Here is a 16,296-nt window from a genome sequence, read left to right on the forward strand (position 1 = left end):
TGTTTCTCCATTCGGACTCATAAGAGCTTTAGGGGCTGGCCAAGACCAAGCAACTTGACTTCCTCTTTGAAATTTAATTTGATCCTCAGAAGAGGAGGCGGTGGGGGAGGAAGCCGGAGGTCAAAGATGTTGGTTCAGATACTACAGACGCGGATATTGTCCTTTGAATCGACTCGATATGTTAAGTGCACCTTAAAAGGAGCTCTCAGACTTATGACAAGGCATCTGTTGTAGTTTTTTTTTTTTTTTTTTTTTTCTTTCCCTTTTTTTCTTTTTTTGCCCCACTTATGAGAGAAGGACACATTCTGTATTCAGGCTGATGGAAGGAACTGTATTGGATTGTAATAGCAGTGCTTCTCAACGCTTTGTTTCGCACTCAGCCTACAGCTAGTTGACCTGTAGCTAAAAAACAAGCCTCTGGTGGGTAGTATTTCAGCTACTGGCCAGGTCTTTTGCCAGTGATCCGTATCTAGACTGGGGTTTTCCCTGTCTTTCCACCATTAAACAGAGATGCTTTCACCATTATGGGTTGCTTTTTCTCTTTTATTCTCCGATATTCGTAAAAGACAGACGACTCTCAAAGTGTTTGACATTTATTGCCTTTGTTTTTGTTTTTTCCCCAGGTATCTGAATGCCATTCAGACCATGTGCCCACACATTCTGCGCTACCTGACCACAGCTGTCATCACTAACAAGGATGTTCGCAAGCGTAGGCAGGTCTTGAAGGATCTGGTTAAAGTTATCCAGCAGGTAATGGACTCTGCCTTGTCATCAACTGACTCCTGATTACCTTATTTAAAACTCCCTTCTTAAGGAACACCATGCAATGTGATTCATGTGGTTGTTCATTTTGTAAGCCGAATGAAGTCTGAGCACACCAGGGAAATCAGTGTTGATGGCATGTGTATTTTCTCAGCTTCAAATGATAAATCGTTTGGTTTTGCAATAAACAGCTAAACAAAGCACCGGTTTTAATTTCATGCCCAAACTACCATTGCGCTTGAAGACTATCATGTGTGCATCTTGTGCAGCTGCTGGACAGCCACTTCTGTAATTCTGTTAGTTTTGATAAATGGAGTCTAGCATCGTCATCCAACAGCAGTAGCTTCCTAGGCGATCCGTAATACTAAAATCTGAATATGACCCCTCTCCAGCTGTGTAATCTCTTTAACATCTGGCCCAATGCACTCACCGGGCTGCTCACTTGTCTCTCAAGAAACTTCTTGAGCATTTATGGAATTTATATCCAGGGAAGATCCAAAAAACCTGGATCACATATCCCATTAAGGCTCATCTGCTCAATGCATTGCTCAGATCCTTTCATCTCGGACGTGTTTATAGTTTCGGAGCGTAGAATGTGGCACTGTAAAAGAACTGACCGCTGTGGATAAATACACAGGCACATACTGACGTATAACTGAGAAACATCACCCTTTTTCCCCCCTGTCGTTTTAAGGAGTCGTACACCTACAAGGACCCCATCACGGAGTTCGTGGAATGCCTGTATGTGAACTTCGATTTCGACGGCGCTCAGAAGAAACTCAGGGAGTGCGAGTCGGTAAGTGCCAGATGCACATTCGTATTTATTAGCGTGTTTACAAGGCTGTCATGCCCATAGAAAAAGCCAAGTGATTCTGCAATGATTTATTTTATTTATTTTATTTATTTTATTTTATTTTTTTTACGGGCTCATTGATGCTTAAAACGGACTCTGTTCCCAAAAAGACTCACAGCCTCTTAACCAGTTGAGTGCACGCAGCTTGACTTTTCTAACCACGGAAAGCCTGCAACTTTTCAATTTGCTTCCATGACGCCTTGGCTTTAACCTTATGACGAGTTGTAATGAAACCACACGCAGCCCAGAGCTGCGGCTGGTCATTGGAGTCCTACGAACTTTCCCAAGCTGCGGTGAAAGTCATTACTGATGCTATATCATAACCCGCACTTGCCCACAGACGGCCCCTTTTTTTTTTTTTTTTTTTTTTTGCCGGGGTCCCAACATGGCTCTGAAAGCCCCCTCTCTTTTTTTACTCTGAGTGTTTGTGCCCTGCTCTTTAGAGAAAGAGAGAAAGGATGGAGAAAAGCCTCTGACTCACCGTCTCTAAACTTTTTTTTATGATGCCCAGTAATCGTCCATCAGTGGCATGGTTAACAAAAGCACTTTTGCTGTGTTGAGGTCGGCCCATGCACTGAAAAGAGCCTGCTGCGGTTCAGATGTTTATATTTTCTGAGCGGGTTTATAATGGGCCATCGTGGCGATCTCCGCATTAGATTTCACCTCCTGATTTGCTGCGTCGTACACATCTATGTTTACGGTCAAAGCGGTGTCTTTTTGTGCCAGCAGAACAATTTTAGTAAAACCTAACTGCAATGTATAGTGTTCCAAAAAAACAACAGAATTTCATTGGCACGGTACTCGCAGACACCTTCACACTTTCCAGGGACGTTTGCTTACATTATATTTTCCCCTCATATTTTGGTTTATCATCCCGTTCATGGAACACGGTCTGTAAGTAATAGCTTTTGGCTGCTGTGTTTTGGGGTCATGAGCCAGCCTGGCACGTTCGCGGCGCTGCACTGACCCTGGAAAACTTTACTTTTCAACCTAAATTTGTTTAGCAACGTGCTACGTTAAATCCCTGTGGCCAAATCCTAAATAGGATCACATTCATATATGTCCTTGGAGAGCGCTGCTATGACCGAGTGCAGAAATACATGGAAACTCTTGGGTGAAGTAAACACAACAGTTCTACCGTCCCAAAGTTTAAGCAGAATGGTTAATAAGATCAAGTGGGTTTATACTCTGAATTTCCTGAAACGGTGCCGATTCTGCCGCCTGCTCATTGCATAATCAATAACTCGGTGTAAACCTTTCTCAGCAGTTTCGAAATCTTCTGTTAAAGCCCTAGGCATATTTAATCAGAGTCACGACTCATTGCGCGTTCACGCAGCGGCCGGCTTGAACTCTTCACTGTAGGGAAGAGAGCAAAGCTAGTTCGGGGAAGTCCGCTAGCCGGAGGGCTGTGTTACTCCACGATCGGGCAGGTGTGCTAATTATGGCTACTCTCAGAAGACTTGTCCTGTTAGCATGCGGCGCATAATCGAGATTTCCCTAATGGTTTGATCATTTGGACCTGCATGAACATAAAAGGATCGACTGCGGGTGATTTTAGTCTCATTTTCATCTCTGCTCCTTGACGATAAACGCTCGGAATGAAAAACATCTGGCATGATTGCATGGGCTTCCTCACAGAAGTAAATGTTTATAAATCATGTCGCTGGTTTAGCGAGGGTCCCGTTTCATTGTTAAGTTCGACGATTTTTTTTTATTATTATTTACGTACAAAAAAAGCCCTTCAGTTTTCTTGCTTGACTTTTAACAGATGAGGTGCTAGATGTCGGCCCAGTTTTCAGTTTAATTCAAGCTCAGTTCTACAGCAGTACCGAATAGTCAGCCGTTTTTCTCGTTTTCGGCCGTTAACTTATGAGGCGTTTGATGCTAATAGATGCTGTAGGTTTAAATAGTTTGATTTTAAACTCGTTAATACACAAGCAGTGAAAAAGGCAATTCTTCAGGAAAGATTTGACTGAAAAAATGTTAGACGTGTATCAAATAGCCTCGAGACGTTCCTGTTCTACTGCAGTTACTGCTAACGGCCTGCGGTTTGGGTCCAATCACGCAGAACTTAGATTTACAGGTTTTGTTTGCCAAGTTGACTAGTTGCATCAATAGACTCGGGTCAAGTGTAATCTTGAGCTTTTCCAGCGCTTAACCTGCTTGATCCAGCTCATCAGCTCTTTATAAAGCGTCTCACCAGCTGGATCCGTGTTGGACGTCAGGAAAACCTGAAGCTGTTCTGCAGCGTCTAGGCCTGAAGTTGAGAACCCCGTTTTGGGGGGTGTGTGATACTTTTCAAAGTAAATTTGCCTCCAGGGGGAAGAAAGAGGGGGGAAAAAAGGACATTTTATGCCTTTTCAGAATCTGAGGGTCTTTCCTGAAACACAGATGACAGTAATTATGGCACTTAAGCCATCTGGGGTTCTTTTAGGTTAAGATAAGCATTGACGACAGTAAAACACGCGCCGGCTGATATGGCCGTGTAGTTGGGACGTCTTCAGTCAGAACAGCCGAGATAGCGGAGAGCAGAGCCTAAGCAAACAGAACTGGAGGACGAGGACTGTACGTGAACCATGCAGCGACAGCAGGAGCTCTCACATGCCTTTACCGCTGTGGAATGCACTGAACTGTCGGCGATATGACAAAAATATCATATCTATTGCAAACAATATCTGTATGTATAGAAAAACGGAAAAGGTTTTCCTTGATGTAATTGATTGTAATGTCTTATATATCATCGTACTTCTCATAAATGTCATGGTAAACACAGGTCTTCACTGAAGAGGACACTAAAGCTAACGCAGAGAAGCAGGGGGGCGTGTGCGTGTGTTACTCAGAACCTGGCAGTTACATAGCAGAAGATCCGTGTGAACGCGGTGGCAGTGTAAATTGGTTCCACCATGGAGCTCGCCGGACCCTGCGGCAGTGCGCGATATGTGCAGTGATAAGTTAAAGCCGCTGTGGCTGATTGGGTGGCTGGCTTTGTTCCTGTTCTGTTTCATGTGGAGACTGTGGAATTCCAAGATTTGCGGTTGATTTGGCGTGGCGAGAATGGCCCTAAATCGTTCTTCTATTTTTCTTCCTTTTTTTTTTTTTTTTTGTTGGGGGGGACTTTCTTCCTTCATACTAACTGCCAGAGTAAACTATTTGAGTGAACTTCAGCATGGATGTGTTAAACCCGACCGTTTCTATAATCATACACTCAGGATACACTTTTCATATGTTATATTTAAATCTCCATTTAATGAGTATTCGTTCTCATTAGAACTCATTTTACCAGTTGTGGATACGCACTGTTGAACCAGTTGCTACATGGTTAGAGTCCAAAAAAGTGCAAAAAGCCCAGTTTTGATTTCTCAAGAGTTTCTAAAACTGTGTTTTACTCTTTGTCCTGTAAGTGTTCCTCTGTACCACATTAGATTTGGAAACAACTTTATTCTCTCGTTACTTTCACCACATAACAATATTCCTAATCCAGTTGTTCTATTTCCCAAAGGTGCTGGTGAATGATTTCTTCTTGGTGGCGTGCCTTGAGGACTTCATTGAAAATGCTCGCTTGTTCATCTTTGAGACCTTCTGCAGAATTCACCAGTGCATCAGCATCAGGTAGGACTCCTAACCCGGCTGGAGATAGCACATGTCTCGTTTCCTAGGGGTGTATGAAGTAGTATTTGTATGCTCTGTATAAGCATATCAATTATTATTTTTGAATATGCTTCTGACTTTCGCTCATCCAGCCTCAGGAACACTGACATGACAAAACAATGTTTTTCCAATCTTCTACTGCCAGTTTTGTACCTGTGCTTGATGAACTCACGCTGTAGCTTCAGAATCCTGTTGAGGGCGAGAGGAGCGAGAACCGATCTGTTGTCCGTCCGTCTTCTGGTTTAAAGTGTATTGTGTTCTGAGATGCAATTCTGCTTGTTTTTAAAGAGAAATTTGAGTTACTATAGTCCTACAGAACTGGCACTCGCTGGATGTTTGCTTGTTGTGGTTTGTTCATTTATTTATTTTATTTATTTATTTATTTTTTTAATCTAAAAATCATTCCAAGTCAACATCACTAAGATCAGAAATAGAGGGCATAATGAGCAGGTGTACACACATTTTGGACAAAGTGGTGTATATTATTAACTCTACACCAGTATAGGTTTCCAAATGTGTCCACAATGTGGGATTGCTTCCGGTTTCTGCTCAGAGCTCCCACTCCACTCAGCTCTTTTTATTAGACAGTGTGCTGGAGGAGGTATGACCAGATCCAGGCTGCCAGCATCTAGGCCTTATACTCACATGCTTTAAATATACACCAAATACCACACACAGAGAAAGAACCAGACATCACAGACACATCTACTCATTTGTTCTGAACCAGTTCTAGAGGGTTAACATATTATCCTCAGGAGGCCTGGCTCTGCACCCGGTCCTCTCCTGTTGAATCAACCACCCCTAAATACCCCCCCCCCCCCCTCCTCCTTCTATTCATCTTGTTGAATTCTCTTTAAATAAATTTACAGCCTGGAACTCTGAGCTGAATAGTGCTTGCTTTTAGTAATGGTTCTCACTGAGTCATGTTTTGTGGACAGCTCTACAAACCTATCCTACATTTGGTCGAGTGTGGCAGGTGTTTTATTGCCACTTTACTCTATTTACTCTGCTTTATTGCTCTTTTTTATGGTATATACACAGCATTGTAGGTTTCCAGAGGAGACACGCAATGGTTTTTTTGGATGCCCAGGTTTTTCCATTGGTGGAAAAGAAGCAGTTGGAATGAGAGGGAGGTTTTAGGCGGTTGTCATTGGTTTCCCTCCGCCTGGTTCTTATTAGAGCTTTAGTGACAGAATACAGATCAGGAAAACAGCAGTACACACTGGACTGTTTGAGCTTTTCATAACTAGTAGCCTATGAGCATCTGTCCGGCATTGTTTACCCCCCATCTCCCCTAAATTCTCCTGCATGTGCAGCGGAAAACACTTGACCACTATTTCAGTGGTTTGGCTAAGTTAATATTGAAAAAGACCGTACACCCTCAGAACAGACACATGCTCACACACAAGTAAAGTAACACACTTAATAAAAGAGTCATCGTAAGTCAGTAGGCTGTACATTTTAAAAAATGGAAGACATCTGTTCGATCCGCATCGTTTTTTTTTTTTTTTTTATACGAGTCATTTCACAAATCCACCGAAATTGTTACAAACTGCTTGGGACACCTTGATTTCTCCCTATGACAGCTCTGTAAACTCAAGCAAGGTTTGTAGTCAAGGTTGAAGCATGGAATTCGATCGGTCTCCGTTCAAAACCTCGAGTTGTCAATAGTCTGGAATTGATTCAGTGAAGAGTCCTGAATCTTTTTGGCAGCCATGTTCCAGGAGGATCTGTTTACTTGTTAAAGACCGCAAAGGTTAATGGTAAAAGCTCTACTAGAAGTGGAAATTGGAACTATGATTTACTCTGATCCTGTGTGTTCTTTTAAGATCAAAATAGTATGGCTTGGACGTCATGGTAGCGGGTTTTTAATGTCTACTGAATGAGATTTGTTGAGACCCGGAGATTTTTCTATTTTTGATTTACGACGGCATGTCGTTAGCACATTATCCAGAAGCCCTTTTTTCACCAGAGCGTTTATTCGTATGAATCTGAGGCTTGTGTTATAATGAAGACATTTTTATAGCTTCTGAACATAATAAAACGTTTTGCTTGTTTTTTACCCTCAGCATTGGCTGAAAGTAGAGTGGATCTAAGAATAGTAGTCATTTTTACGCAGAGGGACCCAGTGGAAGTGCGATGCCATGATTTATTTCAGAATGATCATTGTAGCCACACATATCCCTTTTGTCCAGACCTGCGAAATCTCCAGTGAACTTGGACCAGTGGATTTCCCACCGCCATCCTCTTAGTGTTTTTCATGTCGTACGTGGTTAGTTGATAAGATTGGATTACTCCGGGGAATTCTAACACTCCTTTGCACAGGACCAGTTTTGTAAGCCAGATGCGAAAGTTGTTGAAGCATCTCTGTAATCTTGTCAGCGCATGCCTGAAAAATGAATTGGGAAATCCAAAATTTTAATGCAAAATCAAGAATGTCTCCACGTTGCAATTAAATCACTAAAACCAGCACCACTTGAACATATTTTGGTTTTTCAGCACAAAATAAAAGGGTCAGCGTCTCGGAGTCAATTCTGCAGCATGTACTTGGGGGTCTCTTCAAAATGGCCTGGAATCCCTCAATGCCTTCATATGGAAGTGTTTAACAATGCATTTGTTACTCTCAGCTATGTTTAAAAAAAAGAGAGCAATTGTATGGAGTCTATCATTTCTCCTCTGCTTAATGCCTGACCTCTCCGCCTAGTGTGAGGCTCCTGGAGTGAGACGGGTCGCCTCAATTCCACCATCCAGCAATTGGAATTGGATAATCAGTGCTCAGGAGCCGGTGTGGGGAAGGGGGTCAAAATGAAAATGATCCTTACAGCCGCTCCTTCCCCTGGGGATTTTGGTTAGAGCTGCGTAAAATGAGACTAGAGCAGGAGAGGGCAGTCGGGCTCAAGCAACTATGTCTGGTACTAAGCATTGAAGGTTTATGCTTCTACTTTTCTTCCTGTTTGTGTTGGGGTTTTTTTTTCCCCCTCCCCCAGTCCCATTTCACTTTCTGTCTCATCTCCTTTGGCAATTCACACTAAAATATGTTTATAATAAGTTTAAGCAGAATCAGGTCTAATAACGCTGCTTTTGGTGCATTTCCCCCTGGTTTAAATTAGATGAGTGCGTGCCGGTCCTCTCTGCGGCTAGATGCAGGGCCTGACCCGGATCTGAGCACTGAGCATGTGCAAGCGCTGTCTGGTCTATTGCCTTCAGAAGACACGCATTGGTGTTTATTTTGATCCAATCTCTGTGTCTGACTTCACTGATCAAATGACTGAAGAAATGTTTGCTTCCTCCTGCCACAATCAACCACCCCCGGAAGGAATCGGAGGTATTCTTTAAGGAATCCTTTGATGCTCACCATTCTGCATTTGACAAGGACCAGAGTTTAGATCAGCTTCCTATTGACAGAAGCACAGCAAACTTCATGACCGAGGGTTCGGTCCGGTTTCCAGCGCCTTTCGGTATGCAGTTAGTAATCACTACTTTGTTCTATGCTGTGCTGTGCTTTTCAGAAACGCGAAAGTGCTCTGGTGTCGACATCTAATCCTGTTTCCAATGTCAACAGGGTCTCGGCTTAAGTTTGGACATGTGTTAACCATCACAACCTTGGCCCTTGCAATTTTGACAACTGCCACTTTTGCTGGTGGTTAGGTCTTAAATAATAAGCTCTATGAGCAATCTACTTTGTCATGTGCCATTTTGTGCAGGTTGGAGCACTAGTAAATTATGTCAGCTGTCAGTTTTGCCAGGCTCAGCCCAGACTGCATAAAAAAGTGTTTTATAGAAGGTATGTGGATGTAATCTGCTCCTGCAGTTTGGGCTGGGGATGAGTGATCCATGGTAGTAATCCATGATTTCACCTCCTGCAGCTTCAGAACACTTTGTTTGCACAGCTGTCTGAAACCTCTCGTTGCTTTGGAGACGTTATATCCTATTTTGTGAATTCTTTTTCTTAATTTTTTTTTTCTTCTCCCTCTATGTACATATCTTACAGTATTTACACCTTGTTCAGTCAATATGGCACCACCAGTTTATAGTAGATGTATAAAGATGTGGAAGAATCAAATGAAGGTGGTTCAAACGATTGTATCACTTGGCTTAGGCACATTCAGGGAATGATATGTTGGAGTGCAGTCCTAGAAATTCCCAATAAGTAAGCTATCTGTTGCTGTATGTCCTTTGTGTCTTCCACTTTACTCTGCCCATCACTGGGAAGAGACCATCAGCTGACCACTGATGAGAGACTCGTGTGTGTGTGTGTTTTGGGTTTATACATTTTCCGAACACATCTGCCTTATTTTCATTACCTACCTACTTCTATAAACCCCCCAAGATTCAAACATTACTTTAAATATACTGTTTTGCATAGAAGATATGGAGTTGGAGCACAGAGTAGAGTTTTGTAAAGCAAAACTCATTCTCTCCCCATCTCGGCCTCCAAACTCTCCCTTGGCTTTCGTTCGTTCATTTAGGGACAGGTCTACTCCGACATGTCAGAGGAGTGAGTTAGAGGCCAATAGAGGATCTCAAAAATGGCCCGTTGATTCAAGGGCCAGTGTATCATCCCATCTCTAATGGACTCGCTCTCGAGACTCACTTCATCTCATCTCTTCTTTTGGAAGGTCATTTTCATTTGTCTGTCACCATTACCTCGCCCTCACTCCATCTCCTCTCAGTGATGTCATTGTATTTCTTTTTATGGGCTTCTTAGTCTTGGCGTGAATCATCATTATTGCCTTGCTTACATAATGAAAGGCATTTGTCACTCTCCAGTACTTGTTCCAAAAGTTTAATTTTGACGGGACTCTTTTCTCCAGCGTGCACATCAAAACAGGTCTTTGTATTGCTTTGATTTGCGTTTACATATGTGTTTGGGGAGAAGGATGAGACACATGGTTATGAAGGGTTACTACGTTGCACATAATGGCCTCTGTTTCTGTGCAGCATGCTGGCAGACAAGCTGAACATGACTCCCGAGGAGGCAGAACGATGGATTGTTAACCTCATTCGTAATGCTAGGCTGGATGCTAAAATCGACTCCAAACTGGTAAGAGGCTCTCTGCTCATATTTATTTACTCTTTCGAATTCTCTTGAGTGGTGTATTGAATGTTCATTGCCCCCACCACCACCACCACCCCCTTTTTTTTTATTTGACGCTTGTAGTCTATTTTTCTATCAAAGCATTTCCCATGATTCATTTTGACTTAAGTTACATGGCACAATCAGCCAATCATTACTCTGTCCAAGTGGCTCAATGAAGGGTTCCACCTCACTTCCACCAGACATCTGCCTCCACCAACGCTGGAAAGATGTATTATTTAGGCCTTTTCTGAATGTCATAACAAACCCACCATGGGGCGGGCCCTCTGTAATCTCCTAAATCACACAGCTTTATAATGGTCTGGCCTAAAATTACCCCCCTCCCCCCAGAGTTTTTTTTTTTTTTTTTTTTTTTTTTAAATGGTGGGTAGTGATGGAGGTGTGCATGTGGGAACCCACAAGGGATTGGTTGCTTCGAATCTGTTTAGATCTGTAATACATTCTGCAGGGTCACGTGGTGATGGGCAACAACGCCGTGTCGCCGTACCAGCAAGTGATCGAGAAGACCAAGAGCTTGTCGTTCCGCAGCCAGATGCTGGCCATGAATATCGAGAAGAAGCTGAGCCACAGCAACAGGAATGAGGTCAGAACTCCTCTCTCGTTCTCTCCCACGCACACACACGCTCGGTCCAACTTTTATCTGGTCTCATCTCTCCCTGTTTAACTCGAGCCCTGTAGTTTACACGCGCAAATGATGTTGTCCAGAGAACAGAGTCTGAAGAATGTTGAACAGCTATCAACTCGGAGCTATCTTTACACGGTATAAACCAGTAAGAGCAAGTTTAACAGAGCAGGCGCTTTCATCATGCCATTCTTCTTCAAAGCACTAATAACAAGGTAGATGGCAGCGCAGCCGTAAAGAAGAGGGCCCGAGTCCAGTGACTCAGTTCTATAGAGTAAATAACACACACTCTTACACACCAAGCTCTCTGTGAACTCTGAGCTGAAGCTCTCTGCACTTAGGAGTCACCACAGATGTTTTGCTTGGGGTCCAGGCACTCACTGTTTGATCTTTGTGTGTGTGTGCATGTGTGTTGTATGTCAAATGGCTTGCTGAGACTCTAAAAGAATTAACCTTCACGTTGTGTGTGGCTCTGATTCAAAGATTTAAAAAACTTGTATTGAAATAAAAGTTGTAAATGGACCAAGTACACATTAATAGACCTTTCAAAGGCCATGGGGTATGAAGTAACCCTTCTAAACACAAAAGGAAAGAATGCTGCCAAATACAACATTCAGGACTCTGTACAACATAGTTGTGGTATTAACAATTTGATCTCGATTCTACAGACGTGTGTGTGTGTGCGCGCGTGTGTGTTGTACGGCTGGGTGAACTAACAATTTATTTATCTATTTGTATATCTACAGTGATAAGGGGAGATTATTTTTATTATTAAAGTGTCAAAATCACCTTTTAAAAACATAAGTGGGCCTTAATTTCTAAAACTCCATTATTACTTAGTAAAAGTAGCTGATTAAACATTAAAATCTTTATTTATACCTTAAACTTTATCACTTTTCCTCATTAAGTGATTACTTTTTATAGATGCTAAATCAAATAATTGTTGAGGTATGGTTGTATTACTGTTCTGCCAGCATTTTCCAGCAGCTCTAAGCGTTCTGATTTATATCGTAGACTTTTTTTTTTTCTCCTCCTCTCTCTGTACACAGATGGATCAGTTAGCCAAAATCAACTCTACAACCAGCCATAAACACATCACTTGACCTCTCTGTGCATTGTATAATTAACACAGGATCTGTCTTCTTTCTTCCCTGCAGACTCCAAACTGGGCCGGTCAGGACTCAGGCTTCTATTGAGCAGTACTGCGAACGAATCATGTGCAGCCGTTTTTAACTTCCTGTTACTCTCCAGCATTCCCATTATGCTCCTGAACACGTTGTTTTCTTTCTCGTTGCACCTCAAAGTCAGGAAACCTTTATTTAACCCCAATTCAATGCATATGGTGTTCAATAAAAAAAAATACAAAAACCCATCTCACCCCGTACTTTGCCTTTTATTTCTGGACATTACAAATGGTGGTTGAGGCTGTAGTGGTCACACTCCTTTGTGTATAATAGATGAAGTTTTAATGAGCACACTGAGTCATTGAGTGGGACGCGGTTCTAGGCCACGTTTTTCGCAAAAACGCCACGTCCGTGAACCGTAATGATGAACGAGTGTTTAGTCTGCCGACTTTTACGGCCCTCTACCGTAGTGAGCCACCACTCATCCACTGGAGGAACGTCACGGAAGGAGGCATAAAGAGGTGATGTCAACTTGCTCGATACGAATCCGATGCCAGTTTGCCTTCTGTATGCACAAAGTGACTCTCTAGACTCATCAGGCTGCATTAGCCAACAGCACAATCAGCTTAATGCCCCCTCCTCTTATACCTCCCTCCCTTTCCTTCTTATCTCATACTCTATGCATCACAACAGCTGCAGTTTTTCTGTTTTCTCTTTCTTTCTCTCACACAGTGGGCACGATGCATGTCTGTCTATTTTGGCCTCGCCATCAGCTGACACATTTATGAGCGCTGTCTTTCTGGATGAGTGAAGGGGGGGGGGGTTCACAGCTGCCATAGTGTTCAGGCGTGCAGCCAGACAGCGAAAACGCTGACATCACCTTTGCTTCAACAGTGTGTGCGAGGGAGAGGGAGAAAGAGAGGGAGCGCGAAAGGCGGCCAGCCACGAAATGAGGAGGTGGAGGTGGATAAAGTAATTGGTTTACCGGTTCTTTTGCCCGTCCTGTGCCATGACACATTACAAAAATACAACCCATGCACCCCTTAATTATCACATGAACCTTAAGAGTGCTGTATCAAATGTTGTTTTAGTACGATGTCCAGACCAACATTCGACATGTGGTAAGGAAACCTCTCTACCACAAAGCCTGACACTTTACTCAAAATAAATAAATAAACAAACAGGCAAAAGGTCGACTAAGGTTTTTTTTTTTGTTGTTGGGTCCATGCCATTACGTGACCTTTCTGTTTGGCGTTGTTCTCTTTAAAAGCTTGAACTTTTGGCTAAATGTTCTGTGGAACTGCAAAGGTACACGCTGTTCTGTTGCTTCTGTTCTGGTCATTTTTCCTTGACCAGTTTTCTATAATTTTAGGAAAGTGGTTTAGAAGGGTTCAGTGACCTTTATATACTTTTGGCCAAAATGCAACTACCACCATGCGTTAGTTCTTTGTGAACATCATAGAGGGTTGTGGGATCTTTGTGAGTAATGGTCCGCAAGAACGACCAGAGGATCGTAAGTTCATGAACTAGAGCTGGCTGAGGTTAACAGAGGCGGCCTGTATCCAGTGTAATACCTGTAGCACCAGGCGGTCTTACCAGTCCATAAGCAAAGCCTTTAATCCCAAAACACTCCAGGGGATTCCAAGAGGCAGACCCCGTTCTTATCTTATTGTCAGACAGAAAATTCTGTGGTGTTCTCATTGTCTAAATATGGATTCTAATATAATACTGCAATATGTCAATTATCACACTAATGAGTCCAAATCATATTTGGAAGCATGAAGGTCCCAGTCAGTGTAAATGACACCAGTTTGTTTCTTATTCTAATCACAAGTATGCCAACTTTGGATATAGTGATTAAAGGTTTAATGAATCTTCCAATCAAATGGCAAACAATTTACATTTCTTTCAGTTCGAGGCATTAAACCATGAGCCATATGATACTTTTATAAGATGCCCCAAGACCAGCATTCACTGTGAACAATATTAACTGTGTTAAAGCTTTGCTATATTCCTAATGCCTCACTAATAATTTGTAATGGAAACCGTCAAAGTTGTAGATTACATTGATCTGATCTTCCTGTTTTTCATAGAAATAAATCACCCTATATGTAACCTTATTCATGTTACCGTTTTATTATAGTTGTAAGACTAATGATGTAGCTTAATGATAATCTTTTTTGGCTGCTCCCATTAGGGGTCGCCACAGCAGATCATCCATCTTCATACTACTCTACATCAACTTCTGTCCTCTACATCAGCTTAATGATAATAATAATAATAATAAAACATTTAGCATCATGCAAACTCTGACAGCGTTGTGGTAGACATTTTGAAATCTGAACCAGCACCTATTTCTAAATAAGTGTTCGTTCTATACGTTAATTATTCGGATGGAAGATGAATGAGCTCTTCCTTTATTCTAATGCTACTTTTCCTTCAAGTTTATTCACAAGGAACAAATTGCATATGCGGCCTACTCTGATATTTTATATATTTAAGAATAAACATTGGAGTGTTGTCTGCAGTCAAAACGCGACAATCTTGGTAGACCTCTTTAGGGACTTCATTTTAAAATCAAGAAGTGATTTTTGTGAATTTTTCGACCAATGCCTGATCACCATTATTTGTCCCAACCACCAAATGTCTTCAAAGGCCCAATTATATCATAATGAAGGTTTTGTGGTTTTTAGCAGGAGTATGTCCACCATAAGGTATATATATTTGCTAGTGCACTCTTAATTAGTGACATAATTTACATTTTCTCTCTCTCTCTCTCTCTCTCTCTCTCTCTCTCTCTCTCTCTCTCTATATATATATAGTATATATGTGTGTTTGATAGATCGATGTTCATCACATCGTCATCAATATGGAGCAACAATTTTGATATCATTCTGCGCTTCAACTCCTCATCAGATTTATTTTAATGCTCCAGATTTTGCCCCCAACATTCATAGTACTAACTGTAAAATCCGTCTTAATCGAAGCTGTGATTTTCTATAAAACTAAGTCTTATTTCAAAAAAGGAGGCGGCGACACTTGAATGTCCCGCCCTGACTTATAATAGAAAATTACGACGACGCATGGAATATCACTGTGCGTTTCAAGGCACTATTTACTAGTAATAAAAGTGAGTCGTTTCAAAAAGAACTCTCATTTGTGTCTATTTACTCTCTACTATTACCACAGCTCCATTACCTGTGATGGAAATGGTAGCTATAAATAAATCAATAGCTCATGCTACTAGGATCCTTCGGTCACTGGTGATGTCCTTCTATAAGAAGAAAATAAACAGGGCATTATATATTTGTATTCAGCTGTAACTTCTTTAGAGGCTTCATCTCCTTCAAAACGCATTTTCTTATTCAATAAGTCAATTCAGTCAATATGCAAATGAGCCCATGATGTCATCCAGTGATTCCTAGTGACCTTTTGAGCATGAGGTCCATACTTTCTTCTGCAGACTTGGCAGCAAACTGGGTGTCTGGTTCTGGAGAAAAAACACAAGGCCCAGAAACAATTTCTGGGATTTGACGTCTGCAGTGATGTTTTACTGACGTCAAATCTCTTTCGGCTCCCTATTGGAGCACAGGTAGTGCTCTAATCACCTTGTATAAAGCAGAATTAAAAAAAATGTTAACCTTCTGTAAGGTACATTTATATAGGGAGCACGAAGTCATTTAGGATGCGGCCTAAAACTTTTTCCATGGTCTGTGGGAACTGCAGTGTGACTTAATGGCGGTTGAGCAGCAGTGAGCCTGACCTCATCCCAGAGGCTTTCTCAATGATCGTGTGGATCTCACACATCCGCAGAAGTGGGGAACATAAAAAAGGACAAATAAATAAAAGATTAAGTGCCACACCTAGTGGTCAAGCAGGGTAAAACACGTGTTTTATTTTAGGAAGCAAAAAATATTTTGACTGATGAATGCAGTGAATGAGGTGCACAGAATCACTCTTCGCTTATAACGCCCTGTAACACGCATATGACGCTTTAAAATTCATCTGAGGACCAAACAATAGTTAATCTCTGATTTACGTCTTGATCCAAAGAAATCAAGTTTTCTTCATATGTAAACTCATGTATACTCTAAACCCAGTTTGTAACTTAATTTAATAAAGCAGTACAGTTGTGTGTCCTTTTATAAATAAACGTCATAACGTCTTCATCTAAAGCATTTCCATTATT

At 41.8% G+C, this 16,296-nt stretch overlaps 1 protein-coding gene across 1 annotated transcript in view; it reads left to right on the forward strand.

The window, feature by feature from the left end:
* eif3ea (eukaryotic translation initiation factor 3, subunit E, a) overlaps window positions 1-12,355 on the forward strand; it is a 32,747-nt gene extending 20,392 nt beyond the window's left edge. The window contains exons 9-14 of the mRNA XM_046847548.1: window positions 624-750; window positions 1,457-1,558; window positions 5,115-5,224; window positions 10,205-10,307; window positions 10,810-10,944; window positions 12,141-12,355. Coding sequence (XP_046703504.1) covers window positions 624-750; window positions 1,457-1,558; window positions 5,115-5,224; window positions 10,205-10,307; window positions 10,810-10,944; window positions 12,141-12,179 — 616 coding nt within the window. The 3' untranslated portion in view covers window positions 12,180-12,355. The remainder of the gene's footprint in view (window positions 1-623; window positions 751-1,456; window positions 1,559-5,114; window positions 5,225-10,204; window positions 10,308-10,809; window positions 10,945-12,140) is intronic.
* The last annotated feature ends 3,941 nt before the right edge of the window (window positions 12,356-16,296 follow it).

This window comes from Silurus meridionalis, chromosome 4 (genome assembly GCF_014805685.1).
Source record: "Silurus meridionalis isolate SWU-2019-XX chromosome 4, ASM1480568v1, whole genome shotgun sequence".
Taxonomy (NCBI): Eukaryota; Metazoa; Chordata; class Actinopteri; order Siluriformes; family Siluridae; genus Silurus; species Silurus meridionalis.